This window comes from Rhinocladiella mackenziei (genome assembly GCF_000835555.1).
Source record: "Rhinocladiella mackenziei CBS 650.93 unplaced genomic scaffold supercont1.2, whole genome shotgun sequence".
Classification (NCBI taxonomy): Eukaryota; Fungi; Ascomycota; class Eurotiomycetes; order Chaetothyriales; family Herpotrichiellaceae; genus Rhinocladiella; species Rhinocladiella mackenziei.
The window spans coordinates 5,027,688-5,055,596 of NW_013550603.1; the positions used below are offsets into that span (position 1 = coordinate 5,027,688).

At 49.4% G+C, this 27,909-nt stretch overlaps 9 protein-coding genes across 9 annotated transcripts; 6 read left to right on the plus strand and 3 right to left on the minus strand.

Annotated features, from left to right (window-relative positions):
• Positions 1 to 703: 703 nt before the first annotated feature.
• Positions 704 to 1,501, plus strand: Z518_03568 (uncharacterized protein; the record flags this gene model as incomplete). The annotated part of the gene is made up of 2 exons (XM_013420593.1): positions 704 to 856; positions 932 to 1,501. The coding sequence occupies 2 exons, from the start codon at positions 704 to 706 to the stop codon at positions 1,499 to 1,501; spliced, it is 723 nt and encodes a 240-aa protein (XP_013276047.1).
• Positions 1,502 to 7,079: 5,578 nt separating this feature from the next.
• Positions 7,080 to 8,900, plus strand: Z518_03569 (uncharacterized protein; the record flags this gene model as incomplete). Its single annotated transcript, XM_013420594.1, has 1 exon — positions 7,080 to 8,900. The coding sequence occupies one exon, from the start codon at positions 7,080 to 7,082 to the stop codon at positions 8,898 to 8,900; it is 1,821 nt and encodes a 606-aa protein (XP_013276048.1).
• A 1,617-nt stretch (positions 8,901 to 10,517) lies between these two features.
• On the plus strand, positions 10,518 to 11,525 carry Z518_03570 (uncharacterized protein; the record flags this gene model as incomplete). Its single annotated transcript, XM_013420595.1, has 1 exon — positions 10,518 to 11,525. The coding sequence occupies one exon, from the start codon at positions 10,518 to 10,520 to the stop codon at positions 11,523 to 11,525; it is 1,008 nt and encodes a 335-aa protein (XP_013276049.1).
• A 1,299-nt stretch (positions 11,526 to 12,824) lies between these two features.
• On the plus strand, positions 12,825 to 14,605 carry Z518_03571 (methionine aminopeptidase, type II; the record flags this gene model as incomplete). Its single annotated transcript, XM_013420596.1, has 7 exons — positions 12,825 to 12,867; positions 12,920 to 13,081; positions 13,145 to 13,779; positions 13,832 to 14,095; positions 14,169 to 14,330; positions 14,409 to 14,495; positions 14,549 to 14,605. The coding sequence occupies 7 exons, from the start codon at positions 12,825 to 12,827 to the stop codon at positions 14,603 to 14,605; spliced, it is 1,410 nt and encodes a 469-aa protein (XP_013276050.1).
• Positions 14,606 to 16,634: 2,029 nt separating this feature from the next.
• Z518_03572 (uncharacterized protein) lies at positions 16,635 to 16,979 on the minus strand (the record flags this gene model as incomplete). Its single annotated transcript, XM_013420597.1, has 1 exon — positions 16,635 to 16,979. One exon carries the CDS (start codon positions 16,977 to 16,979, stop codon positions 16,635 to 16,637), a length of 345 nt encoding a protein of 114 aa, XP_013276051.1.
• A 41-nt stretch (positions 16,980 to 17,020) lies between these two features.
• Z518_03573 (uncharacterized protein) lies at positions 17,021 to 17,341 on the minus strand (the record flags this gene model as incomplete). Its single annotated transcript, XM_013420598.1, has 1 exon — positions 17,021 to 17,341. The coding sequence occupies one exon, from the start codon at positions 17,339 to 17,341 to the stop codon at positions 17,021 to 17,023; it is 321 nt and encodes a 106-aa protein (XP_013276052.1).
• A 1,890-nt stretch (positions 17,342 to 19,231) lies between these two features.
• Z518_03574 (uncharacterized protein) lies at positions 19,232 to 20,739 on the plus strand (the record flags this gene model as incomplete). The annotated part of the gene is made up of 5 exons (XM_013420599.1): positions 19,232 to 19,441; positions 19,492 to 19,930; positions 20,069 to 20,258; positions 20,307 to 20,427; positions 20,497 to 20,739. The coding sequence occupies 5 exons, from the start codon at positions 19,232 to 19,234 to the stop codon at positions 20,737 to 20,739; spliced, it is 1,203 nt and encodes a 400-aa protein (XP_013276053.1).
• Positions 20,740 to 23,543: 2,804 nt separating this feature from the next.
• On the plus strand, positions 23,544 to 25,254 carry Z518_03575 (uncharacterized protein; the record flags this gene model as incomplete). Its single annotated transcript, XM_013420600.1, has 4 exons — positions 23,544 to 23,799; positions 23,848 to 24,821; positions 24,872 to 25,026; positions 25,083 to 25,254. The coding sequence occupies 4 exons, from the start codon at positions 23,544 to 23,546 to the stop codon at positions 25,252 to 25,254; spliced, it is 1,557 nt and encodes a 518-aa protein (XP_013276054.1).
• A 1,393-nt stretch (positions 25,255 to 26,647) lies between these two features.
• On the minus strand, positions 26,648 to 27,908 carry Z518_03576 (uncharacterized protein; the record flags this gene model as incomplete). Its single annotated transcript, XM_013420601.1, has 3 exons — positions 26,648 to 26,924; positions 27,080 to 27,487; positions 27,724 to 27,908. 3 exons carry the CDS (start codon positions 27,906 to 27,908, stop codon positions 26,648 to 26,650), a joined length of 870 nt encoding a protein of 289 aa, XP_013276055.1.
• Position 27,909: the final 1 nt, after the last annotated feature.

Sequence of the window (27,909 nt, forward strand, 5' to 3'; positions counted from 1 at the left end):
GTCAAAATCCTCGTCGTTGAGGTAGAGCAACTTCCACAAGGTACAACGGGACAAGAGCAAGAAGTATGCACAAGCCACAGTGCGAGTACTGCTGCAATAACCAGAAATTTCTCCCATCCCAGCCGGTCTGCAAGCGAGCTTTAACCAAAGGGTCCGACCGCAGCTCCGAAAGAGAAAGGCTGTTATGACGCCGAGAATATCTAGCTGACGATAAGTTAACTCCCAAGAGAACCGGTTCTTACAAGGACAGGCTATAGTGCATCATTCTGTGGGCGATTGACTGATTGGTTGATTGTTTGCCGCCCAGCCTGCTGGTGTGATAAGTGGCGACGCCAAGGCTTGTAAGGACCCTCCGAGGCTTCCTTCACGCTTCGAAGCCATATAGTCTGACGATCCCTTGGACCCCTTCGAAGTATTCGCCAAGCGTTTGCGATTTTTACCCCCACTCTCCAGGCATCAACGGGATGATGAAATCTTGCTAGTCTGGGCCAGTTCAGTATCTGCAACAATGATGAAGCGATAATAGGCATCTCCAGCGCTTCATGCACCATTTTACCACTACGATGTCTTCCACTTAATAGGCTTCTTGGAATCAGTGACAGAAAGCTCTCCCATCTCTCATTGCCATTGATCCAGCTCTTTCCATCGCCCGTGCTGACCGGCCAATTTATGTCCATCAGTTTTTCTGTAGAATAATCTAGACATGGCCGCTTCTAAAGTCCTGGTTATCGGAGGTACTGGGCCTGCGGGAATCTGCTTGCTTCGAGAGCTTCTATATCGCACGCATGCAACCGTTGTCTACGCCCGAAACCCTTCCAAGATTCCTGAGGACCTGCTGTCGAACACACTACTCGAGGTCAGTTGCATAGCACCGAGACAATGGGTAGGATTGAGGCAGGTACGGTCAGCTAACATGCTGTCTCCCAACAAGGTTGTCAAGGGTGAGTTGACCGACACCGACGCCCTCTCTACTGCCGTATCGAAATGTCGTATCATCGTTTCCCTCCTCGGTCCAAACGACCTCTTCAATATCCAGCCGACCATATATGTCGACTTTTATTCATCCCTCTTTACGTTGATGCGGCAGCACGGAGTGCGGCGCATCTTCGCCATGGGCACACTATCGATCCCAAACTCGAACGATACTTTCTCGCTAACGCGAGCACTGACCGTGCTTCTTGTGCGCATCATTGTTAACCGCGGCTACCAAACAGCGTTGGCTATTGGACGGGTGTTCAAGGAGCGAGCCGATGGCCTCGATTGGACTGTCTTCCGCATTGCCGGCATTCCTGGTGGCTCCGATGAGGCGTCTTGGAGAAGTGATAGGGAAGACGGCGATACATTTGAGGGTTGGATTGGACAACAGGGATGGTCCAGCTTTCAGAAGAGGGGGGCACTAGCAAGGTGGTTGGTGGATGCGGTGGAGGATGGAAAGGCACAGTGGATTGGCAAGATGCCGGCGGTAAGTCGTCTAGCTGGGAGTCAACGTAAAGACGCTTAAGCAATCCACGTGTCACGGACCTAGCCATAAAATCGGGGCAAGGCTTGACTCCTTTCTGGATGAGCTTCTGGATTCTGGTCAACCTCTCCAGGCCAATTCCATCTGAGGATAGCTCAGGTTTATGTTAGCAGGACAGAACAGCAGATTTCCTGCCAAAGGCATCTCTTGCAGTATCCAATCCCTGTTCCAGTAAGATAAACAAACCAATGCAGAGATGCCTTCCCATCGAGCGTTCGTCGGACGGGTATTCCGTCCAGCAACACAGGGATCATCGACTCGATCTGCATAGACCAGTTCAGCGAAGTTAGGGAAAAAACACATAGGGGTCGTTCGGGTGCTCTAGTTGGCCCCTACGTTAAGTGGGCCGCCCCTGAGCGGCCCCATTTAGGGTTAAAGTCACAGGTGAACCAAGGGCGGCCAAGGGTGCGCGAGAGTGTCTAACAACCCTTCCTAATTAATGATTGCCGTGTCCGAAACTAAACCTCATTTGATGAATGTTTAGCGGAAAAGCATAGCAGTGTAGACGTGACGCTATTTACCGTGAATGAAAAATATATATACGCCCCATGTTTCCACATTTCAATCAAAATCACAAGCATCTGACAACCTTTCTCCCGCCTCTCAACAATGATGTCTCAAGAGGTTCGAATTATGCCCCCCAAAGCACTGGGCACATGTTGTGCTCCTGACGAACAAGTGTATGACGAAATAACAAACTTCTCGGCGACGTTTCCTAGAGGCAGCATTGCTCCCAATGGTCCCTTCTGAGGTTCATCACCTACGATGACGAACATCTCCGAATCGCTATCGCCAAAGTGCTAAGAATTACTGACAAAACCCCTCGCACTTGTAGGCTTGCCCCACGTCGCATTCACTTATGGCGGTTATGCGGATCTGGCAACACCATATTACAAAGGTGATGAACGCTTTAGCACTTGGGTTCCCATCAAGCAGGGAGGATGTCAGTGTCAGGACTGCGGAGCAACCACACACGAAAAGTCGACTCAGCTGATTCCTTTGTATGAGCCTCACAGGGAAGATAAAACGACTAGAAGAACTCAATGGACTCAAAGTTTCCCTGTTGACTTATCTCTGTGTTGAATGCTGTGCTTCCTTCTTCTTTGCCTTCTTGTGCAATCTCTCATGCTTGTCTCGAAGCCTGTGGCTATGGTATACCCCACTGCATAATCCATGTATATAGCACCCGCTACACTAGAAGACAGGACTTAGGATGATATAACTGTTTGGTCGACCTTTGCCCGGTGCACCCATCTATCCTTTTATTATTATTGTTGTTCGTCATTGCCTTCCCGAAAACGGAACGACGACCACTATGCGTGGTTCACAAGTCTGCGATGGATGGGTCGTTCTAAGTAAGGCAGAAGAGGGGTGAGAGAGGTAAGGAAGGTTGAGGGATCGAGGTAAAAATATGTAGCTATGCCACCTCCAGCAGAGACAGTGCTGCTGGCTTTCGCTCAGGGCAAGTACAGAAGGGAATGGGAAGGTGGTATTCCAAGGACAAAACGTTGTGGAGACTGGGGTAGAACACAGGCCGAGCAGAACATCGTGAAGAATAAAGCTATATCCACATGAATCCATCCAGTAAGGCCATTAGCCATGACTAAGGCGCTTCTCACAGGGCTTATAGCCTATTAATTTCCATGTCGTTGGGCAGCCCTAATAAAATAGATGACATTGGGGGTCCTGTTATTGAGCAGCGAAGGTAGCCATGGATGCTCATATAATGAACTCAAAGTCTACAATGCTGAAGTGATTCAGGTAGCCACCAGTCCAAGTAGTAGCATGGCTCTATGTAATACCTACCATCAGAAGTAAGGCATATAATAAATTGTTTTGTTCTGGTCGATCACAATCCCTCTTGCCTAGTTTTAGGTCTTGGATATTTCGTTGTTCCGAACCTGCAGTCTGTGAAGGAACTCTAGTAGAGCCGCTTCATCCTATAAATCACTCCTTCCAGGTGTAACAACGATACCAACGAAGGGTAAGAGTCTGTCACGTGAGGTGTAAGGAGAAGGACCATAAATCGTTGCGAGTGTTCAAGGTAAGGCGTGGAATGACAATGTACTGAAAACCTGTCTATCTATCTAAGGGTTCGAAGGCTCTTCTTATACCTTTCGATCCTTTTGCTCCTTTGCCTATTTCCGGCGTCCAGCCCCCTTCCTGCCACTCTACGATAGCTAGGAATACAGTTCGAGAAGCTGGAGACTCGTGAGTGTTACATTAGAAAACCGCAAAGCGTGGATAGCGCCATCGCCGTTAATCAAGACACCTTTCCCGTTTCGATTCGCATAGATAGGATCACAAGTTATTCGATAAAATGATCCCATCTAGCTGAGCGGGGACATCGCCACGGACAACACAGGATGGTACCTCCGCATCGAACCGTGTAGGAGCATTAATTCCAGAATGAAAAGGGTTCGCTTGCTCATATTGAAACTCCTTGCTTACTTGCAAGGACTTTTGCTTAGCCTGGGTCATTGCACTAGCAGATGACTGGAAAAGTGATAGCTTCGTATGACATTTCAACTCATCTATCTTGGAACTGATGTCGGTAGTAGCCACAAGCTTCTCTAGCTTGGAGGTACTTGATGGTTCACCCATGATGGCGTTTGCTGTGATAATGCTCACAGCGGCGAGTCTTTTGATGGATTCGAAGATGTGAACTTGCCTTGATAAGTGATTTCCTAGGCCATGCCAATGGATTGAATAGGTGCTGTCGAAGGTTTCTAAACTAATCACCTAGCAGGCATTTGAATTCGGAAGGGCTTTTTATGGGGTTTCGGAGGTGGGTGTGACTAGGCTGACTGGTGGCCCTCTACAACCCGAACAACGGTGGGGTCGAGTCGTCCTACCTATACTTCTTTCTCAGGTGGCGAATGATCTAGGTCGATTGGCATCCCCGCGGCTGCACCCTTTCAGTAGAAGTACATAGGAGCCCAGGTAATGCAACGCAGACGTTCAGTGTAGTCCATCGAGCCCATACACCATTCCCATACACCCATAGCGAAGATATAATGTCCAACTTCTTGTGTGACTTGAAGGAGTGTGTTGGCTCTCCCAATGAGTGCAGGATAGAGCCCATCTGTATATCTATCTACGCAGTGTACGTCAAGGCTGTTACCTATCAATGGTGATACAGCCTAGCGAGCGAGTGTCCCGGAATGAGTCGATTTGTTGCGAACTGTTGAGATATTGGTACAAGAATAATGTCATATCACAGCCATGAGGGAGACGACAGCGGCAGGAATCAAGAGCAGGCAGCAGCGAGGTCATAGGGGCATCAACAACATGGTCAGAATGTTCAACACCACGGCAGGACGACGGCATACCCAATTAGGCAATACCGGCGTTATTCGAGAGTTATTCGGATATTATTTAGTAAATACGAGTCATTGGCCTTTGATTATTCGAATAAAAATTGACTTGCTAAATACGAGCGCTAATATAGGGAGCGGGCGAGAACTTGGCGAGCCACGGTCTCGCTTGTTTACATACTCCCGCCTATATTGCTGCAACTTATTGTTTCCATTGAGTTTTGTACTCTCTGATTTATTCTTTATAACTCACTGCAAGTTGCGTAGCTAGATCGCTTCTTAGAGCCTTTTTATTCTCTTCTTTCTTGTAGACTTCCTCGAGATATCTGATTATCAAGCACCGGAATGCTTCCGTGGCTGATTTGGAATGCTTCCATAATTAATTTGTAAGTCAAGGTTTCATATCACAGCGGGTGTTACAATAGTTGTTACACTCTGCTACTGCCTATCGCTGCTTGTTGCCTAGAATTACTCCTCGATCAGATAGATTCAATCAATCAATCCTCTCTCGGTCCTGCAATGGGTGATCAATCGAGCTTGTTTGGGTGGTCCATAGACTGGATCCGATGGGCGACGGGGGATTTCATCGGATCCAATGCGTGGATCATGTCAGGGTGGTCCTGTCAAACTGGGTGCAACTTGAGACGTATTGAATGCTCTGTTCTCTATCTACTTGTCGAGGTATTGAGGCTTCTTTTATAGACGTGCGAATACTACGTCGTTACTCAGAGCAACCATCAGTAACGTCGTCGTCTATGGAAACCTCTCACCAGTGTTTCAGCTGTGGAGCCTGCACACAATAGCCCTTTGTTCAACATGTCCACAGACTGGATCCGATGGTCGAAGGGAGGATTTCATCGGATCTAATCCATGGACCAATGTCGATATCGAATGGAAGGCCCCCCCCCCGCCCCCTCCGGGAGGGGGGAGGGGAGCACATGGTTCCGGAAAATGGTTGATCCGTTAAGGGTTGGATCCGATGGGCGAAGAGGGGGTGCCCCGGGGGAGCACGTGATTCACGAAAAATGCTAATCCGTGAAACCATGTCGATGTCGAGGCTCGTCGTTCACGCCCGGTTGCGAGGGACGTCGAGTGTGATTAGTAGAGTTATTTTAGGTGGTCCATAGAGCCCCGGCGAAGGCCCCGGAAGATAGTTAATCCGGTCCATAAACGAGACGAGACGAGCGCTTGGCAAGACGCTCACTACTAATGAGACCGAGACGAGACGAGCTAGGGTTTTGCTCGAGCTCGGCTAGTCTCGCTCAGTCTCGGCTCGTTGAGAAGCCTGGCTTAAACTGACCACACCAAAGGCTGATTCTGTTTCCGAAACTGAGCAGGTGCCGCCCTGTGTCTGGTGAAATCCCATGTTGGCAGTCCACATTGGGACTAGCCTAGTCACGTGCACCGCAGCCTTCGTGACCTTTTTTCTAGCTTGCGCCTCGCTCAGATAGATTCAATCAATCAATCTTCTCTCGGCCCAACATCCCAGTTTCCGTCGCCCTGATTAACTGAGAAGGTCCCTTTCAGGGTTCCCTGTTGTAATTCCAAGGACCAGTTTTCATCTCGCTGGTGCCTGGTTTTGGGACCCGTGGACTCGTCTAGTCATATTTCGAGATGTCTAAGGCAACTGTGTAGGACTTTCGAGTAAACGCATCTATCGAATCGGGTTTGTGTTATTTAACCGTGGCTCCGACCGGTAATCACACCGCCCCACACTTGTAGACCCTCGCTCTACCATGCCCTCGCAGCAGCCTCCCTTTCCACTCCATCTCTCTCGCGCCATAGATGCACTCAGGAGCGGACCGTCATTTACTCGCAAGCCCGAGCTAAATCTATTCTAGGGGACTTTGTCCAATGTGAAGATTCAGCCTGCCTGGCCTCTTGAAATCGACAAACTGTTTGTAACACTCGGCCACCGACAAGGACTATACATCGGACATTGGGGCCAACAACTATGCTATGTATAGGAGCTGAATGTGGGGGCCAACGGCCACATTGTGTATATAAACTTGAGTAGTCACCAGTTGCAAGAAGGCAAGGCTTCAGTCCTTTGCCATTCCTCACCCTATTCTTGTGTACACGTGATTTCCTCTCCGCTATACCTTCTGCACGTTACACTGTTGCGCTGAATATTCTTCTGACTTTTCCATCCGTCTTACCTTCCCAAAGAGAAATCTTCTTGCAAAGAGAGGCAGCGCGCTTCCTTTGCGGCCCACCCACACCCAGTCCGTTCTGTACATGACATGGACAAGTTTCAATATCGCCCAATTATAGAGACCGATGCTAATGACGCTATACGAATAATCCATCTACATCCCGGCCAAAACACCGATGACATACGATGCGGATTGGCCCATGTATCTCTTTCCGACTCCCCAATCTACGATGCAGTATCTTATGTCTGGGGTGATACCTCCTACAGTGTGCCAATCATCTGCGACGGTGCCCGCTTGGCCATCACAAGAAATCTATATGACTTTTTGCGGCAGGTCCGCGATGTCCAAAAAACACTAACCCTGTGGGCAGACGCAATCTGCATCGACCAAAGCAACATCACGGAACGGAATTCTCAAGTCCAGCGCATGCGCTGTATTTACTCAAAGGCTCAGCGGGTTCTGGTCTGGCTGGGACCTGCAGACGATGGCAGCGACGAGGCCATGCAAGTAGTACGGCGGCTAAATGGCAGAGACGCCCGCACGGAAAACCCTCTCTTGTCGTACACGGGGGCTAGGATTGCGCCCATGAACCACCCTGTTTGGGGTTATCTGGCTGATCTGTTCAATCGGCCCTATTTCCAGCGTGTCTGGGTAGTGCAGGAGGTGGCGCTCTCGCAGTCAGCAACGGTGTTGTGTGGGTCGTCATCAGCCAGCTGGGAGGAACTCATCCAAGCCGGGTCTTACATATACACTACTGGACTTTCAAGGTTCCTGGGCAGGGTTGGATTAAATGTGGTCAGTAATATCGAGCTAGCAAGGCAAGATCATGTCCGGTCAATTACGCGCCCTCCACTGAACCTCTTGCTTCGGCAGCGAGATTGCGTGGCCACTGATGCTCGAGACCAGGTATTCGCTTTGTACGGCATGTCGGAAGATGTGTTCCACGAACTTGGTCTGGATCCCGACTACGGAATCAAGACTGCTCAATTATATCGCGACATCGCCGTCAGGATTCTTAAGAAGTCCTTGAATTTGGACATCCTTGGTGCCCCTAGGAGCCTCGTGCCTCAGGGCTCTGTGGGGGAGACTCTACCATCCTGGATTCCAGACTGGAGCGACACCAACGTGACACACTCGTTATTGCGACTGGAGACCCAACTAGACGGCCTCCCTTTCAAAGTCTCATGCGGATCCAGCAGTTCTCCAATCTTCTCCTCCGACTACAGCCGCCTCGGCATAGAAGGCTACATCGTCGATTCCATTTCCGCGATCAGCCTCACCCTCTCCAACACCGAACCCGTCAACATCCGCGCACACTACCTCAATATATGGAAGCAACAAGTCCTGTCATTCCGCGCCCAACAGATGCAATTCCACTCTATAGACCGCGTCACGCAGCTCCGTTCCAAAAAAACCTACTACGGCCAAGACCCCATGGACGTCTACTGGATCACGCTGCGCGGCGGCCACACGCCCGAAGGTGTCGCGAAAGCGCGCGAGGCGTTTCGCGCATGGGACAAGAGCTTCCACGCGCTGAGTCCGCCGTGGTTTAACAAGCATTTCTTGCTGCTTTTCTTCCTCGCTAGCTTCGGCATCATGGCCGCACTGACCCTCGTCAGGCACAAGCTTAGTATCGACACGCCGCTGGTGAAACCCGAATTCGACTTCATCAACGGCTGCGCCATCCGGCAGCGACGCGTGTTCCGGACCAAAGGCGGCTTCGTCGGCCTCGGGCCCGGATCCGTCGAAACGGGCGACCATGTTGCGTTGTGCAAGGGCGGGAAGCTGCCGCTTGTGCTCCGCAAGCAAGGCGGCGACTACGAGCTGCTCGGCGACAGTTTTATTTACGGCATGATGAATGGCCAGCGATGGGACGACCGAAAGTGTCATCGAATATGGCTCGTGTAATCTCTTGTTCGCCGTCACTGGAGGTGTTCTGTGCCTGTAATGCAAGGCGCCATATCATAAACTAGACTGCATAAATCCTGTTACCACCGTCCCATTCGCCCACTTGCTTGATCCCAAAATTCTCAGTCCGCACAAAATTCGCCCCACTCTCCCTCCATGTCCATCCTCAACCTTCCCTCCAAGAAAACAAAAGTTATAAAAGACTTGAGATCCTTGAGATTATACAGATAAGGTTTTCTTCCCTCTGTTTAAATTTTATACATAATAAAACTATGGTAAGGATTCGCAGCACCGAGCGAAAGATCGTAGACAGAGAAGAATTATGTATCCGTCCGTAGATAAAGAAAGATGGGGAAAAGTGTCATGACACAACCTGGAAGCCCCTCGAACGGTCTTGGCAGGCCCACTGTGGCTGTCGATAGCCTTGTGTGCCTGCGTGGTAGCCTTGCGGCATGACTGTACCGCTGGCTATAAGTATCTGGGATAGCGTCGCACTGCTTTTATGTTCTTTGTCTCTCGTCTTGTACTTTATAGTGCATTGAATAGTAATCCCGTTCCCTCGTACGTCCCCACCCTGACAAAGAGAGGGGTATCGCAAACGAAACCCATCCAACTTGCGACGAGACAAGGCGTATCCAACGCTATCTGAAAAGTTCCCAGTTCCGGGCTCCTTTAGCATTCCCAAAACCAGTCCCTCTGTCAGACAGCTAGTGCCTAGTGCAAAGAGCTCCTATTCTGGCCTATATAGGGGGCTCTCCCCCCCCCCCCCCCAATCCGTAGTTGCAATCTACACACGAGTTTTTACCCCTTCTATCCGCATCTCGCTCTGTTCGACAAATACTATCGCCATCAGATCCAATCCGTGGGCCATGTGGTCGGGGTGGGACCATCCTGTCACGTATCGCATCGGGTTGTCACGAGGAGTTCGAGTCAATGGGGATGATGAGTACAAGACTAGGAGCGATAAGATATAGAGCGTGTCAATGTATCTCCTGGTAGGAATATGACGAGGTTGACTACGAAGGACCATAAGGGCCGAAGAGGAATTCATATATGTAGACATTCCCAAAGGGGAAATCTTGGCGGTATGTTGGTATGTTTGTAAAAAGCTGTGTTAAGAACAATCGTGACCTTTTTTTAGGCGCCGTCCTTGGCGTCTTGGCCAGAATCACATGTTGATAGGGAGCTATATCAACATATCAACATATCCTTGACTTCCTATTCCGTGGTCCACGTGCCCCGGAGGACTTTTCAGTCCTGGCCAGGTCAAGGGCCTGGTGACGACAAGTCGAGACACGTCCGTAATGGAGAGTCGCGACAGGACATTGTGAGACGATATCGACCGTGACGCTCTATCTGGTGGTTGACAGTCACACGCTGCCACATGTGGCCTGGTGGCTAGGTGCTACGTGGCGACAAAGAATATACACAGGGTTGGCCGCTACGTGGTATTACGTGAGGCCATCACGTGCTCTGGCTATCACAGTTCTACGATCAGTAGCGATGCCAAGGCCTGTAAAGATCATCAGAGGCGTTGTAAGCTTCCTACTTTGCTATCTAGCTACCCTTCACAAGCCATAGCTTCTAATCACTTATTTGGCATAAGCGATATATGCAATGGCTTTAAGTCCGCCTTATAGATTCTACCTTCTCACATCCCCTCGCACAGCTTCTAATCTCTTAATACGTATGCTCAATCTTCAAAACCAGCCTAGTTTGCTACAAGGTTCAAAGAACGAGTACTTTTTTGAACCTACTTTGGCGTGGAAATTTGAAAACAAGACTATCGGAATTCACATTGATGAATTGGGGAAATTGCAAAAGGCGGAATTGAAGCATTCCTACCAGATCTGTTTTGAAGCACTTTCAGAACAAGTCAACGTCGCTGCTGCACAGGGAAAGAACATTTTCGTGAAAGAACATGTCGGCTGGTTAACAGAACCCGTGGCTGAGACTGAATTTGTGTTCGGAGAGCACAGCGCTCGTGAGCTGCCATGGACCATCCATACGTCCTACAACTCGACACACTCTGCACTGAACAAGACCATTCTACCTGATGAATATCTGAAGACCTGGTTGCCTACATTTCTAATTCGGCATCCTACGTTGACTTTCCCGTCTATCTATCGTACGACCGTCGACAACGAAGGTCGACAAGCAGCAAGAGACGATCCCGTACACACGTTGGAGATGACCATGCACTGGTCGCGGGTGCTATACGATTGGTACATGCAGCAGGAACATCTATCTCGTTTCAGTGCTGAGAATGGGACAAATTGGCCTATCATTCTCGATGCTGATGATGTTATGCTAAACCCTCAAGTTATGATCAGGTATAGCAAGATCGTTGGTTTTGATCCATCAGTTTTGAGATTTTCGTGGGAGGCTACCAGCAGAGAGGAACTAGAGCAGATGTCTAAGCTGGAAAGACGTATGCGTTCGACGATATCGGCCTCTACCGGAATCTTGAAAGAGAAGGCATCGGCGGACCTGAATATTGATACAGAAGTGATCAAATGGAGGACTGAGTTCGGTCAAAAAGAAGCGGAGAAAATCGCAAGCTGGGTAAGGGCCGCAATGCCAGACTATGAATATATGAAGGCAAGACGACTGGGCCCGGTGTAATACTGTCAGACTTCTTGTGCAACATAAATTGAAGGAGCGCTCGGGCTCTCCCAATGAGTGTAGGATAAACACTACCTACATATCCATTTACGTAGTGTACGTCAACGCCTTTGCCTGTCAATGGTGATAGAGCCTCGCAGGCAGAATGAGTCTGCTTGTTGCGAACGATAGCTCACCAATTGTTCAACAAATGCTAAATACCCGGCTAGATCGACGAGGTGGCGTGGTAGCAACTCACCCCTACTAGTGGGAATACCCGCCTGGCGTTCACCAAGCTTCTGCGAAACACACTCTATCATGTTGTTGTGTTGAACGGGTGGTGGCTTATCGTTCACGGCTGACTAGGTTATTTCGTGTTGACCTATGAGATGGTTGCCTGCTAGGCTGTAGCATAACCGCTCAGATTGGTATATAGATGGGCTCTATCCTGCACTCATTGTAAGAGCCAGAGCATTCATTCAAACTCAAGTTGCACATCATTTTGCAACACTCACTCACTAGACTGTATCAGCATTGACAGGCAACAATGACGACGTACACTCCTTTAGATAGATACATAGACAGGCTTAGTGCTACCCTCTGGCCGAATTCAGTCAGAGCACTCAATGGGAGAAGTTTGCATGTAGGTATCGGGGAGGGCTAAGGGATTGGTCGGGTGCCACGTAGCGGGTAGATGTCGAACAAGAGAGTTATCATATACAGGCTCCACCACTGAAGCACTGGTAAATTTTCTAGAGACAACAGTATTCCTGATGGTTGCTCTGCGCGACGAGGAGATATTCACACGTCTATGAAAGAGACGTCGGGATCGCAACAAGTAGATAAAGAACGGAGCATTCAATACATCTCAAGTTGCACCCCGCACGATAGTAGAAGAACGCTGTCAAACTGTGAGCAGATAGAAGGGTAAAAACTCGTGTGTAGATTGTAGCTATGGAAATGGGGAAGCCACTGTACGGACCAGAAAATAGGAGCTGTTGGCACTAGGCACCAGCCGTTTGACATTTACGGAGGACTTGTCCTATTTCGAAGGGGTCCAAGGGATCGTCAGACTATATACTTTCGAAGCGTGTACGAAGCGTACGACGCTTCCGAAGGTCTTTACAAGCCTTGGCGTCGCCACATATCACAGCGCACAGAGTTGGTCCTCACGTGCCCTGACTACTACAGGCGCCGTCCTTGGCGTCTTGGCTAGAATCACAGTTCAAATTCCCCGCAATTCCGAAAATCTCGCAATGCCACCTTCAAGCTAAACTTCTCAGCCGCTAGTAAGATCTAGCAGAAGATTCAAGCATCCTCATGGGCTCGAAAACCTACGAAGGGGACCATTATCAGCATGAGCGTAGGACTCCGTTTTCCATTAGGTTGATTTCGCTGCTAAAATGACAATCTAGCGATCACCAGCGGAGCGAAGCCCAAGTCCGCTGGAGGGAAGCCTCGCGGTGCTCATCTTGCCGAAGACGGTGATGGGGACTACGGTAACGGTGATGATGACGACGACAACTTGTGGGAAGGTACAACTAGGAACTTGATTGAGGCAACAGACGAGAATGTTTGTAAGTTCACACTGATTCCTGGATTGAAGTTTCCCTCGAAACTCGTCTAACGACGCCGTCCAGCCAAGAAAAAGAAACGTAAGAGGTCCAAAAAGAAGAGCAAGAAGCCTGAAGCAACAGCAGCGGGTGAATTGCCTCTGAAACAATCATCTCCGCCGCGTGTCTTGCTGTCAAACCTCTTTCCATCTGGTGTCTATCCGGAGGGTGAAGTTACCGAGTATCACGGTAAAGACGAGAACAACTCACGTACTACCAATGAAGAGATCCGTTATCTCTCACGCCTTCACATCCAGGATGATGAGTTCCTGAACAATTACCGTCAGGCTGCTGAAGTCCATCGTCAGGTCCGTCAGTGGGTCCAACACACAGCTAAGCCAGGGAAGTCTTTGAACGAGATTGCAGAAGGAATCGAGGATGGCGTCAGGGCTCTCCTCGGACATCAAGGTCTAGAACCTGGTGACAACTTGAAAGCTGGGATGGGCTTTCCGACAGGGCTTCCGCTTAACAACTGCGCGGCGCATTACACTCCTAACCCAGGCCAGAAAGAGATCGTCTTACAGGCCGATGACGTGATGAAAGTCGATTTTGGAGTCCATATCAATGGTTGGATCGTTGACAGCGCTTTCACCGTTGCATTTGATCCAGTCTATGACAATTTACTTGCAGCTGTAAAGGATGCAACCAATACTGGCATCAAGGTAGGCATGGAGCCGCCCTTTCACGATGAGTTGTGTCTAAGTATGAGTACAGAATGCAGGGATCGATGCACGTATGAGCGACATTGGCTCTGCCATTCAGGAAGCCATGGAAAGCTATGAAGTCGAAATGAATGGAAAAACTCTTCCTGTGAAAGCAGTCAGAAATATTACAGGACATGACATCAAGCAATACCGTATCCATGGCGGTAAACAGATTCCGTTTATTAAGAATGACGACCACACGAAGATGGAAGAAGGCGAGGTCTTTGCCATCGAGACATTCGGCAGTACGGGCAAAGGCTACCTTAGAGACGACGTGAGCAACTATTTGGATTTCTTTGGCCTCCCATGAATTACATTTCTACAACATACTGACTCAGAGTTACCAGACTGGGGTCTATGGCTATGGAAAAGATCCGAGCGCTCCTCGTGTTCCTCTTAATCTTGCTTCGGCCAGATCGGTTCTCAAGACCATCAACGAGCATTTTGGGACTCTGGTCTTCTGTCGTCGTTACCTAGAGCGCCTTGGTCTTAATAAATACTTGGTAGGGGTGAGTTGAGAATGCCCGGCATCTCGTATGCGCTCTTTCGTTTAGGAGCGCTATGCTCATATGTGGAATCCTATGCAGCTGAACAGCCTTGTCTCGAATGGGATTCTTGATAGCTATGCCCCGCTGTCCGACGTGAAAGGTTCATACACGGCGCAATTTGAACACGTAAGTGTGACTTTCTAGCATTCCAAAAGGCCATTGATCTAATTGAAGATCAGACAATCTTGCTCCGTCCTAACGCTAAAGAAGTCGTCAGCCGCGGCGATGACTACTGATGAAGACTCTCTGCTTTCCAGAATGTTCGCCAAGTTGACCTTTGGCTGGTCAGTCCTTTTTACCTCGAAGCGAAAGGGTATATCAGAAACCCCTAGCTCTACACGCTCGTTTGCTCTATTCAGATATATCATTGAACTCTCTTTTGTCACCAATATTCTCTGTTGACTACTCTCTTTCAGATAAGCTATCATGTAGCCTACACTAAAAGGATCTTGAGCACAATCTTTTGCCTAAAGTAAATTTCAGCTTTTTGTTCTATTGCTGCAAGCACGGATGTTCTAGATTGCGAAAACTCCTCTAGAGACTCTGACACTAAAGGAATATGACTCGACAGCTTATGTATACCGTTCAGAAGATCCCGTTACTATACATGGGTAATCTCCAGGCCCTCCCAACCTGATATGTACGATAACGGATTGTGGTAATATTCCGGACGTCCTTCAATTCAGGTGGAAGAATAAGAAAAAGCTAGAGAAGCTCGGAGAAACCCCCAGATCCAACTCGCCCCAATACCTAATCTCGAAGTCTTGTTCGGTGTCAAGACGGTCCATCACCGGTGAGGCATCACGCTGATTGCCATCTCCTAGAACTTTAGAAACGACACCTATAAGATCTACTTTTACCATTGGCCGCTCTCCGTCTGAGGAATTCATTGCCACCTTCTCGTCTTGAATGTTATATCGAGTTTCTTTAGGGCATTCTCAAGCTCCAAAAGAAAGCTACTAGTTACGGAGGTCTGCCCGCCGATAGGAGTCCATCCTCCCATCGACTCGTTAAATCTGCAGATAGGCGTTCCTTAGTGGATACTGGCTCTCACACGAAAGCCGCGGAATTGAATGGTCCTCTATAAATCCATAATCTTCTTCCCTTGCAATGTCTTCATGGTCTCGGAGGCCAATCCGCGAGCAATAACCGTTTTTGGATCGGTAAGCATCAAGCAAGCGTTGACTGGGTGGTGAGAAACTCGGCCACGAATCCATCGAACAAGGGAGTTATCATACACAGGCTCCACCACTGAAACACTTGTAAAAGGTTTCTAGAGACAACGGTATTCCTGATGGTTGCTCTGCGCGACGACGAGATATTCTCACGTCCATAAGGGGGGCGTTAGGAACGCAACAAGTAGATAGAGAGCGTTCAATACATCTCAGGTTACACCCAGTTTGACAGAATCCATCTCCTATGCTTTTGACAATAGCGCCAGCGTACACCTCGTAGATAGAGATATAGATGGGCTCTATCCCACACTCATTTGAAGAGCTCAGAGCATTGAATACATCTCGAGTGGCAGCCCGTTTGACAGAAATTCCTTTGTCCTGACCATGCAAGCCGATGCAGACAAAGGTCAGCTGGTCCCTATACTTGCCAATACGGCTTCGAGCTCGGCGAGCGAGATATTAGGAACGCAGCCACTGCCATTTTCGGTAGGACTTCGCGTTACGAACACAGATCTGCACTTTAATTGCAATCTCTTCAGCCACGGCCATTTCACATATCTGCTCAGCAGCATTTGTTTGCAGAAGAAGCTAGACCTAGCGAAGAAGGCGTGCACTCATCACGAAGGTGAAGTAATTGATCCGCTCTAACCGGGCTTTTCCCACCATCTGCGGTAGTAGACACATTTTGACCTATGAGATAGTTGCCCGCTAGGCTGCAGTACAGGCAACAACACTGACGGGCACTGTTCAAATAGATATATAGATAGGCTCTATCCTTCACTCATTGGGAGAGCCAGAGCGCTCCTTCAATTCAAGTCGCGACAACCCAGTATGGACAGAGACCATCTGCAGGAAGTTGATATCAGAACGAGATTTCTTCTTCCTATCTTTACAGGTTGCTGCAATGTAAGCTACATCCTCACCGTCCATACTCGCATTCTCATGATTTTTCATTCGTATCAGCTCCACTCCACCTTCCTTCCTCGAGCCGCTTGCACAACCCCATACACCCATCTCAGCATACTACACCGTCTCCCCCGCGATCCTCCTCACAATCCTCCCCAACTCCTCCGGCCGGCTCACAAACGGACTATGGCTTGCATTCACCGTAACCTCCTGCATCCTCCCCTTCCCACCCTTCTCCCTCAATCAGCTTATTCACATTTGCCACCATCCCCTGCTGCGCCTGCACCAGAATCGCCTCATCCCTTTCACACATCACATACGTGCTCTCCACAGCCCTCCACGCTGCATACGTACTCTTGCTCCAAAGCGCGCCGTAGCCCTGCGACTTGAGGCTGCCCACCAACTCGTCCAACACCTTCTTGTCGTCGATATCGTTGTAAAACGTCTCTACGGGTGTCTTGGGCGTCAACGCCTTCTCGTGACTAGCGATATCGAACCATACTAGTGGTTGCCCCCCGAGATCGTCCATGAGGCACACCCCTTCATCGACAGCGAATGCGCAGCAGTAGATCAGGTGCACGACACCGCCCTTTTACCCGCGGATTCGCGATCAGACTTCAAGAGCCCCTTGCACGCGGAGGTGCCGGGGATGCCGCCGTATGAGTGGAAGAGGATGACGACATCGGAGCCCTGGTCGGTATGTTTGCTGATGGTGGAAGCGATCACTTGGACATCGGCGTCGAAGTTAGGCTGGGGCGGAGATGAGTCGACGGAGGCTAGGGGAATGCCTTCGACGGTGTAGCCATGCTGGGTTAGGTAGTTGGTGAGCGGAGAGAAGTTGGAAGGGCCGTGCCAGGCGCCGGGGACGAGGTGGATGGCGGGCTTGGACATGGTAGCCGGTAGCCGCGTGGCTTGCGATAGTGAGCTGGTGAATTCGTTGACCACCCGTGTTGACCTTCAAGGAGGTTGAGCCTGGCTGGAAGGGTTGTAGTAAGTCAGATTTCAGGTTATCTATGGTAGGCCATGGGGTCCCTCTCAAGGCTAGACAATTAGTCTTAGATATGGGTATTTTCAAGTCTCCTGGCAAACCACAAGAGCTTTCATCATAGAAGGACCGTCGCCCTTTTAAACATTCCTGGCCCTAGCTGAGCATACTGCAACTGGTCAGCACCCACATCCGGGATTCGCAACCCCTCCTGTGAGCTTGTTTCTGAAGAGCAGGAAGCAAACAGTCATGACAACAGAATTCGTGGGCAGAGCTTCGCCCATATCTGAAAGCTGGGGATGTCAACATGACTGATTTAGCTCGTTTAGGGGACCTATCCGAGGGCCATGGAAATGGTGAAACACCAGAACGAAGTATCTGTGATTACCGAGTGCGGTCATATCAGCATGTATCAGAGAGTAGTCTGTATGCTGAATGAGCCGGGAGCTTCGGTGTTCCGTACAGACTTGGTGGAAATGTGCAACTCCGATGGAAAGGCGGAGAGTTGTGGTGGATTTTCTCGGGGTTGCCTCGGATTGAAGGTCCCAAAGCGGCATAGCGTCTTAAACTGGCGATGGAAAGAGGAGAAACGGGGTAGCGGATCATCCTGGCAAGCCCGTATCTGTGACCATTCAGATCAATGCGATACGTCTCGCGACGCGAACGAACCTCAATTCGCCGCACGTCGCAACTACGTCGGGTAATGTAGTTGACGTGGGGCAATATTGTCGGAAAGATGGAAGACGACCCTAAGTTTGCCAATGAAAACAGCAGCTCGCCCATTTGACCTTGTTCATCACGTAGCAACGACGCAACCAGACTCCATGCATGGGACTCAGCATTGGTTTGTTGTTGATGTGCTGATCGTGTGATTTGGGCTCGGTGCGACCAAGACTGAGGGCGGTTCGGACAAGCACTACTCCGATTTTGGCACCTTCGATACAACTCATGCAAAAAGGCTGAGTGAAACCTGCAGTGTCTTCGCAGTCGCTGGACTGAATATCTGGGTTTCCAATTGTATGAGACTGTGCCAGCAGACTTCGATAGGAACACTGTTCGACGTTTTATCGATTGGCATCAATATCGGCGGTCATGCTCTATGGCGCAATTGCAACTATTTCTCTTGGTCGCTCTTCAGCGGGGCACGGGCTAATCACAGAGATTCAGCGAGAAGCTTCTACAGGGGTTCTTAGGGGTGGAAATCTTCCTCGAATGCTTGGAATTATATGCTCGCAAGATCGATGGTCGGAAAACTGCAGCCTAGCAGGAAGCCATCTCATTGGTCAACATATCCGAATACCCACAAACTTCAGGCCGGATGGCAATACACGTAATTTAGAACGCGTCGTAACGGATGTAAGGACTGCTACTGAGCTGGGTCTGCGCTACTTTCTTTTGAAGATGATTCCATGTCCTGTTGTGGAAAGTTTGGTGTTGAATATGGAAGGGTCGCATCGTGTAAAAAAGTGATCCACTCGCTTATGATCCACGTTGGGTAATTTGAGCATGCTTACAAATTACGCGTACAAGTTAGTACGCACTGTAGCATTTCCGAAACCACTTTTTGTTTTTCTACGCCTCAAAGTGAACACTTTAGACGTACAGCAGTAACCGATTAGCAAGCCCATTGGAGATCATGCAGAGAATCTGCATATATAATGCTAGACTACGCACGCTTGTGTGCCGTGATTTTTTAAACACCAACTAGGAGCCGATCACCATTGTTTGTTCGTAATCCATCTGATTCTGACAGCTGCCAGCCGCTTTGGCATTCCAAGGTCCAGCATCCCACAATCATGGCGCGGTCGAATTTGTTTGGCGAATTGCCATCGAATGCCGCGTCAAACATCGAAGTATATAACTTACATATTCCTGCTTCGGAAATCAAGAATATGCAGGATCTTCTAAGGCTCAGTCCTGTAGCAAGCCCTGTCTACGAGAATTCCCTTCCAGATGGCGACCGTCACTTGGGTCTCCGCCGAGACTGGCTAGCCGAAGCTAAGCGAGTCTGGGAAACGGATTTCGAATGGCAAGTCACTTGTATTGATTCCTTTAGACTTCTAACATTTGCTTCAGGAGGGAGACAGAAAACCACGTCAATTCTTTTCCCAATTTCCGAGTACCCATCGATGACGAGCTCGGGAGGTTCAACATTCATTTCGTAGCAATTTTCTCAAGTCGACCCGACGCAGTTCCCGTCATTCTGCTTCACGGATGGCCCGGCTCTTTCCTCGAGTTTCTACCTATGCTCGAACTATTCAGGCAGAAATATACGCCTGAAACTCTTCCATACCACCTCGTGGTTCCAAGTCTACCAGGGTTTACGCTCTCGAGCATTCCACCTGTCAGCCATGACATCAGCCAGGTGGATGTGGCGAGAATCATGGACAATTTGATGAAACGAATAGGCTTTGGAGAGGCATACATCGCGCAAGGTGGCGATGTAGGTTCTAGGGTGGCTAGAGCCTTGGCCGTTAACCACGATGCGTGCAAAGGTAAAAATTTTCGAGCTCTGAAAACCCACAAAAATTATAGATTGCTGACAAGTTCTGCAGCTGTGCATCGTAAGACCTTTTTCCCTTGAGCCTTTGGTCATGACTTGGTCATGCGAAGAGAAAACTGACTCTGATCAGTTAATTTCTGCGCGATCGGTCGACCCGCGTCAGCAGTGAACGACTCGGCGCTATCCGAGATCGAACAAGACGGACTCAAGCGTTGGGAAGCCTGGAAAGCAACTGGATCTGCATATGCCCTTGAGCACGCTACAAAGCCCAGCACTGTTGGCTTCGTCTTGAGTAGTAACCCTTTGGCACTGCTGTCATGGTACACCAGCTGCAGCTCTAAATCACTGACGCAGCTAAAACGTCTTAGGGTTGGTGAAAAGTTTTTGGATTGGACAGATGCTCCTCTCCCCTTACACACTATCCTCGAAGCAAGCAGTCTTTACTGGCTAAGCAAATGTGCGCACAGTAGCTTGTGGTCATACCGTCACGTAGGGCTCATCCGTTCCTTCATTGAGAATACAATTTCGGAGACACTGCTGACATATCGCTTGCGACAGTCATACGGGCCCCAACCTATGCCACACGACGATCCAGAATATCACATCAGGGTCGCATTTGGCTATTCTTACTATCCGAAGGAGCTCATTCCCATTCCGATAGAGTGGGTAGCGACAACAGGGAATTTGGTGTGGAGCAAAATTCACGATCGAGGCGGACATTTCGCAGCCTTGGAACAGCCAAATGAATTCATGGACGACCTGGAAGCGTTTGTTAGCGACGTTTGGGGTCTTTATACATAATGACATGGTCCAATTTGTTGAACTGGGCCCCGGACTTGAATAACCTAGATGAGGCACAGAGTACCAACGGCCGGCCCGCTTCTCCCAGGCATACTGGCTCGCTACCCTGCCTTTAGGCTCCAAATTTTAACTACCCTCCATCATCTTTACCGCAATCAGCCTGACTGCCCATTCATCAATGACAGTGTCGTCATATTACTTTTTAACATCACGAAATCACCTTCCCTCGGCTGAAATCAGTTATGGCTACTAGGCAGTCAGGTTGTCTAGGCCTACATTATACGGACGCAAGGATGGCGTGCTGCAACGGACTTCGAATACAAAATCCACGATTGCACTTGGATGATCTTGACTCAATTCTTTGCCTATCGCTGAGTTTTTGTTGATGCTTTGGAAAAGTCGGACCTCGAATGTATGACGAGATGCACGAACGAGAATGTAGATGTACCAAAGGAGATCCTCAATCGACGAGTCTACTTTGCTGTCACTGTCGCGGCCTTTGGCGGTTCGTTGTCTGGGAACGCCTCCCTAGTTGTCGTCGAAACAAAATTTCATATGTCGAGTTTTGACGCTGACCACCTTGGATCAGATATGACAACGCCTTCCTGGAGGGAACATTGGCTTTACTATCATTTCGCTAAAAGTTCGGTCTCAATACGGCAAGCAGGACATAAGTCAGCAATCTTTTGTCAAACTGGGAAACAAGTTGAAATGTATTGAATGCTCTCTCTACCTCGCAACTAGTCCTGCCAGTTTGCTGGTATTTATACACGTTTGGTTGACCCCTTTTCTTCTCTTATTCCTACCCCTATATCCTACATAGGAGTGATAACCCTTTTTCCCAGTAAAGGGCTCATGCTACTGTCCAATCGTTCAACAGATTTCGATGTCTAACGCTAGACTAATTTAAATGTCCCACGTAAGTCTAGACATCTGAAAAGACTGACTTCGTACTGACAGAGGAAATGTAACACCCATCACGCCACGAATTCCCAGCCACTGCAAAGGTGGCAGGAAGGGGGCTGGGCATTAGAAAGGAGGCAGGAAGATGAACGGATCGAAGGTATAAGAAGAGCCTTCGAACCCTTAGGTAGTGTCAGGGTGGGGACGTACGAGGGAGCGAGAGTGGAGATTCGACAATGATATTACTGCCCAATGCACTATAAAGTACAAGACGAGAGACAAAGAACACGAAAGCAGTGCGATACTATCCCAGATACTTATGGCCAGCGGTGCAGTCATACCGCAAGGCTATCACGCAGGCACACAAGGCTATCGACAGGCACATGAGGCTATTCGACAGCCACAGTGGGCCTGCCAAGACCGTTCGAGGGGCTTCCAAGGTTGTGCCATGACAGGTAGACAGACAAGTTTCAGTACATTACCATTCCACACCCTACCTTGTGCACTCGCAACGATTTATGATCCTTCTCTCTACACCCCTCGTAACAGATCGATACCCTTCGTTGATATCGTTGTTACAGGAAAGAGTTCTCACTGATAAAAGCCTAGCCCTCGCACAGCCTAACTAGGGGAAAAGATATCTGTTGAACAATTGGTGACTGTCAGGGCGGAGACGTGAGATAAGCTTCGAGGAACAAGGGGGGAGATTTGACAATGGTATTTCTATCCAATGCACTATATGACGAGAGACAAAGGGCATGAAAGTAGTGCAAGACAGTCCTAGATACTTATAGACAGCGGCGTAGTCATGCCACAAAGCTCCCACGCAGGCACACGAGGCCATCTACAGCCACAGTGGGCCCGCCGAGGCCGTTCGACAAGTTCGGAAGGATTGTCGGGGAGCTTCAGGTTGTGCCGTGATAGTGACCTTGTCGAACAAGGTCTCACTGAATGGTTGGAGAGTAATAAATGCCCCTTTATTAGGAAAAGGGGTTATCACCCTTTTGCAGGATTTAGGGGTAGGAATAGGAGAAGAACAGGGGTCAACCCAGCGTGTATATTGTAAAGGTGATGAACGGTTTAGCGCTTGAGTGCCTGTCATGCAGGGAGGATGTCGTCGTCAAAGTCGTTGAGCAACCACACACAAATCTCTAATTACTTCGTTTTTCTATGCTCTGTTTTTCTTCGTGTGCATGTGTATGTTCTCCTTGGAAAACTAAAGGCTCGACGCACTCCTCAACTTTTTTGACCACTCATGTCTACTTGCCCCTTACACGCAGCGCCCCGCTACGATAAAACCAACCATTCGACGACTTTAGGCGTATACCAGAGACCGTCTTCTGACGCCTATACGTCTGCAAAAGGGTTTTCAAGACATGCACGACTCTTTAATCCTCCCGGACTCTTCATAGCCACTCGCAAAGACGGTGTGCACTCCCCCTTGTCGTTGTCACGAGAGTACTCCCCTTACGGCGCTAGTCTATACCTTAACAGACACCCTTCTCAATACGAGCAATATACCAACGGCGTAGGGGGACTTATGAAAGACTTGCTTAATCTCAATGCGAATACTACGATGGCGTTTGGCTGCAATGGGGGAGGTAGCAAAAATTTGAGCTACTGGTTCTAATGCTCCGCGTTACATACAGTAGGTGCTGGGTTGATGGATTTGGCCCCTTCATTCCTCAAGCCGAGGTGGCGCTTGCGCTTTGAGGCGTCCCATATCCAACGTTAAAAGTCTCCGGCGTGGTATGCCTGACATAGAAAGCCTGAGGTATTATGTCTCCGAACATACCAGCACAATGCAATCACAATATTTATATGCTAATATCGGTCAGGAGCGCGATGCTAGGAGTCAACCTTTCTGCCACTGCTTCCGTCCAAGCAACAACTAGTCTACAATGTTTAGCGAGCGATTGACTGGGATCCTGCTGGCTTTCGCCCAAAAGCTCACCGTGACACAGGCGTTTCTGTTTCTTCTCGCTCTTTTCCTTGCTTTGCAGGTGCTCCTCACCATTTATCGTCTTCTATTCCATCCTCTGGCCAGGTTTCCCGGCCCGAAGCTCGCTGGAATATCTTACTGGTACGAATATTACTACGATGTATCGAAGAAGGGCCGATTCATATGGAAGATCATGGAATTGCACGAAAGATACGGTATAATGGCTCGAGCCCCATTGATCCCGCGACACTAACTGGCGAAAGGGCCCGTCGTTCGGATCAACCCAAACGAACTTCACTTCAACGACCCCGAATTCTACGATGAAATATACCACGGCAAGAAAATGAGGACGGATCGCGACCGGTGGTTTAATCTCGACCACCTAGGTCAAGGCCTTGCATTCACTATCGACCACGACCTACACGCCAGACGTCGACATGCTCTCTCCCCATACTTTAGTATGCAATCAATACGAGCACTAGAGCCTCGAATCACCGATGTTGTTCGGCTCATGGTGGATCGTCTCCACGAAGCACACAAGTCCGGCACAGTTCTCAATCTCTACTACCTCTTCTCTGGCTATGCACTTGATATAGTCTCGGAATATGCCTTTGGCAAAGACATCTCGATGAAGTTCATGAGTAATCCAGAATTTGGCAAACTATGGGCTAATCTGACCGCGGAGACAATACAAATAAACAACTTTGGCAGGCAATTTAAATGGCTCATGGTGTTTATGATGTCTCTCCCAGAATCCATTATGATCAAGCTAAATCCAAAGATTGCTCGGCTCATAGACTGGCGAGGTAGCATCGTCGGCCAAGTCCGGCAGGTATTGGACGAGAAACTGGACGAAAAGCCAAAAGACGAACCGACGACGGTGATCAGGGAGCTGGTGGGCAGCGACTTACCTCCAGAGGATAAGACTTTACAACGTTTGTCGGATGAAGCAAACATGGTCGTTGGAGCAGGAGGCGAGACAACGGCGCAGACGCTTACTAGGACGTTTTACCACCTGCTCCAGAGCCCCCGCGTCATGGAACGACTCAGAAAAGAATTGAACGCTGCCATACCCAGTCCCATGAAGATACCCTCGCTAGCAACACTACAGAATCTGCCATACTTGAACGCAGTGGTGGATGAAGGCGTTCGGATATCGTTTCCCGTGCCGGCGAGGTCACCCAGAATCTTTCGAGACCACGCCTTGCAATATGGGGAATGGACGATTAAACCAGGAGTATGCAACAAGAGATAATTTAAACGAAATCGTGCTAATGCATCTCATAGACCTCGGTCTCCATGTCTCCGTGGATGGTTTCGATGAGCGAGAAGATTTTCCCGGAGCCGTTTAAATTCAAACCGGAGAGGTGGCTGGGAAACAAGGAACTACGCAAATATCAGGTCACATTTGGTAAGGGAAAGAGAGCGTGTCTGGGGATCAAGTAAGCCTGGAATTCCTCCCACACCCCTAGAGCCCGAGACTAACGTCAGTTTCCAGCCTCGCCTATACCGAGATGTTGTTCGCCGTGGCAATGATTGTCCGCAACTTTGAGTTGGAGCTGTATGAGACCACGTGGGAAGATGTCGAGATCGTGCATGACTTCTTCATGGCGCTTCCAAAGGCGAGCTCCAGAAGTGTACGAGTCGAGGTGACGAAAGAGCTCTCATGAAGATATCAAGACATGACAACAGTCATTCTTGTTGGGGCTTTTTCCACTTCATTTGCACTGTGTGATCATAAAGTTCCGATTGTCGCGGTATATTCATCCATGAGATACTTCTCGTGCTGTTGAGGCTCGACCATCTTTAGGATTCACGTTCTACGCCACTCGTCTTCCTAGTGTGTGATGTAACACATTTTGAAGAATTCCGAGTAGTCTCGGTGCCATCCGGATTGTCCCTAGTCGATTACTCAAGGAGACCCGAAGGTCGATGTAGAAACGATGTTGAGAGAATGGATGCAAAAGTGCACGCGCATTGGGCTACGGAGGATTCCCCTACTCGGAGACTATCTAAGGATAATGAGTGACTTAAATAAACAATTACTTGTCTAGGTAGGGACATGTCTGCCTGCTGTAGCCTAGAGTCGAACTTTGAGGGGGGGGGGGGTAGGAGGGTGAAAACTCGTGTGTAGATTGCAGCCATGGAAAGGGGAAGGCCCCTCTATATAGGCAAAGGAATAGGGGTTCTTGGCACTAGGCACTAGCTGTTTAATAAAATCAAATCAAACCCTATTTCGACTCTCTTCATGCTACGTCTTGTACCTAGAACTAAATGTTAGCCGGAACACGTTGATTGAATCCTCGCCCTAGAACCATCACAGTACTCGACGGAGCTCATAACCGAGCGTGGACAGACGAGCCTTGACGTCGAGATGATCCATGGATCGGATTCGATGGGTCGTGATATTTCATCGGATCTAATCCGTGGACCATGTGGCCCCGGAGGGGATCCCACTCGACATCGATATGGTTCATGGATCGGATCTGATGAACGATCAACTATTAAACTGGGTGCAACTTGGGATGTATTGAATGCTCTAAGCTCCTCAAACGAGTGTGGGATAGAGCTTATGTATATATCTATCTATGCGGTACGCGCTGGCGTTGTTGCCTGTTAATAGTGTTGCACGCTATGAGGTGAATGTCACAGAATGATTTGGTTTGCCATGAACGATAGGTTACCATTTGTTCAACAGATTATTTCGACACCGACATGATTTCCAGAGCCTTAAACTCCCAAACCCCTTGTAGCTCACATTGATAGGGTCCGTCGATCTCGCTCTTCGAGGGGCTAGCGCAGCAAGATCTGAAAACTCCTTTAGTCCGCCGTCAACCCTCAGGAAACTCTACCGCGTCCGAGCAATGTCATGGATATTGAAAGCCCGGTTGGCTAAAAATTGAAGACGAACCGTACGATTTCTATTTCGAGCCAGGCAATCGATGGACTCAGGATCCCATCTCTACATCCACACAGGTACGACAACGCTTGCTGCGAGGCCCCGCCGTAGACAGTCACAAGCAGTGCTGCACACTCGCGAGTGCCACTCGTGAGTGGCGACGGTCAGCAATCACGAGTGACACCCGCGAGTGACTTAGTCGACCCATACCCAAAAGTCGCGAGTAAACCATCCATGTACTTGGCCTTCTCCGGGTCCTCCAACCAGCGCTTGGGCCGCCATTCGTGTGCGTCAGGACCGAAGACTTCGCGGCTCCGATTCATGATCCAGGGACTCATGCTCACGTGTGTGCCTCCGGGGAGGACATGGTCGCGGATGGTGATGCCAGAGGGTGGGACGTATCTCGGTAGCTGAAATATGATGCTCGGATGAAGTCGAGTGCTGGAAATACTAGCCAAATCAGCCATACCGAAATGATGCAACTCAGCCTTGCTCTAGTAATTCTCATTCCACGATGGACAGAGGAGTAGAGTAGAGTAGGGGGCCCGGGGATGTTGGGGAACGAATAGAGACAGGGTAAAAGAGCTGCCGCTTACCTCTCCTTGATAATGGCTTGTAATATTGGAATCTCGAGGCACTGGTTGTAGGTGATCTCGTCGGTAGGCAAGTCCTTTTCAAGCCAGGAGCGATCCAGTTCCTTCTGCAGCACTCGGTATTTATCCGGATTCAACAGGAGATAGCCGAGACACGCTTTGATACCGATGCTTGTTGTGTCGGCATGGGCACCAAGGGCATTTGCTGCCTCGGATAGCACGTCTGGATGAGAGATCGGAACGGTTTTGGCCTCGAAAAACTGCTGTAGCATGTCCCGACGATCGCGGATCCCCCTTGCACGACGCTCTCTGATTCTTTGGTCGGCTTGAACGAAAAAGTTGGGATATGCGTTCACATTGTCCTTTCCGAGGAACCTTGGAAGGAATTTTGAGACTGGGTTGCGGATCCAGCTTGACGCATGTCAGTAGCGGCGTTACATTCGGTGGGGAGAGCTATGAGACCTACAGTGTCTAGCTGGGGATATAGCCCAGATTTCCCATATTGACGAACGCCGTCAATACCGAATCCATAATGCCACTTTTGTCTTCGCCAGTCTTTAAGAACCCAAATGGTTCGCCGAAACCGAGTTCTCACACCACGTCGTACGCGAAAGCCGTCACCCACCAGTCCAAGTCAATAGGCTTACTTTCTGCGGCAATTCGGTGGAACTGTCCCCAGTTGGTATCCGCGATCCGCTGGACGAACACCTCGGCAGCTAGTACGGAGACATCGAATACGCCTGTGCCACCTGACGTCTCCTCTTTGCGTGTTTAGCGTTGTCAGTCTCTGCAAAGAAGCTGATCGATTTTCCGGAGGACGGATTCCAAACATG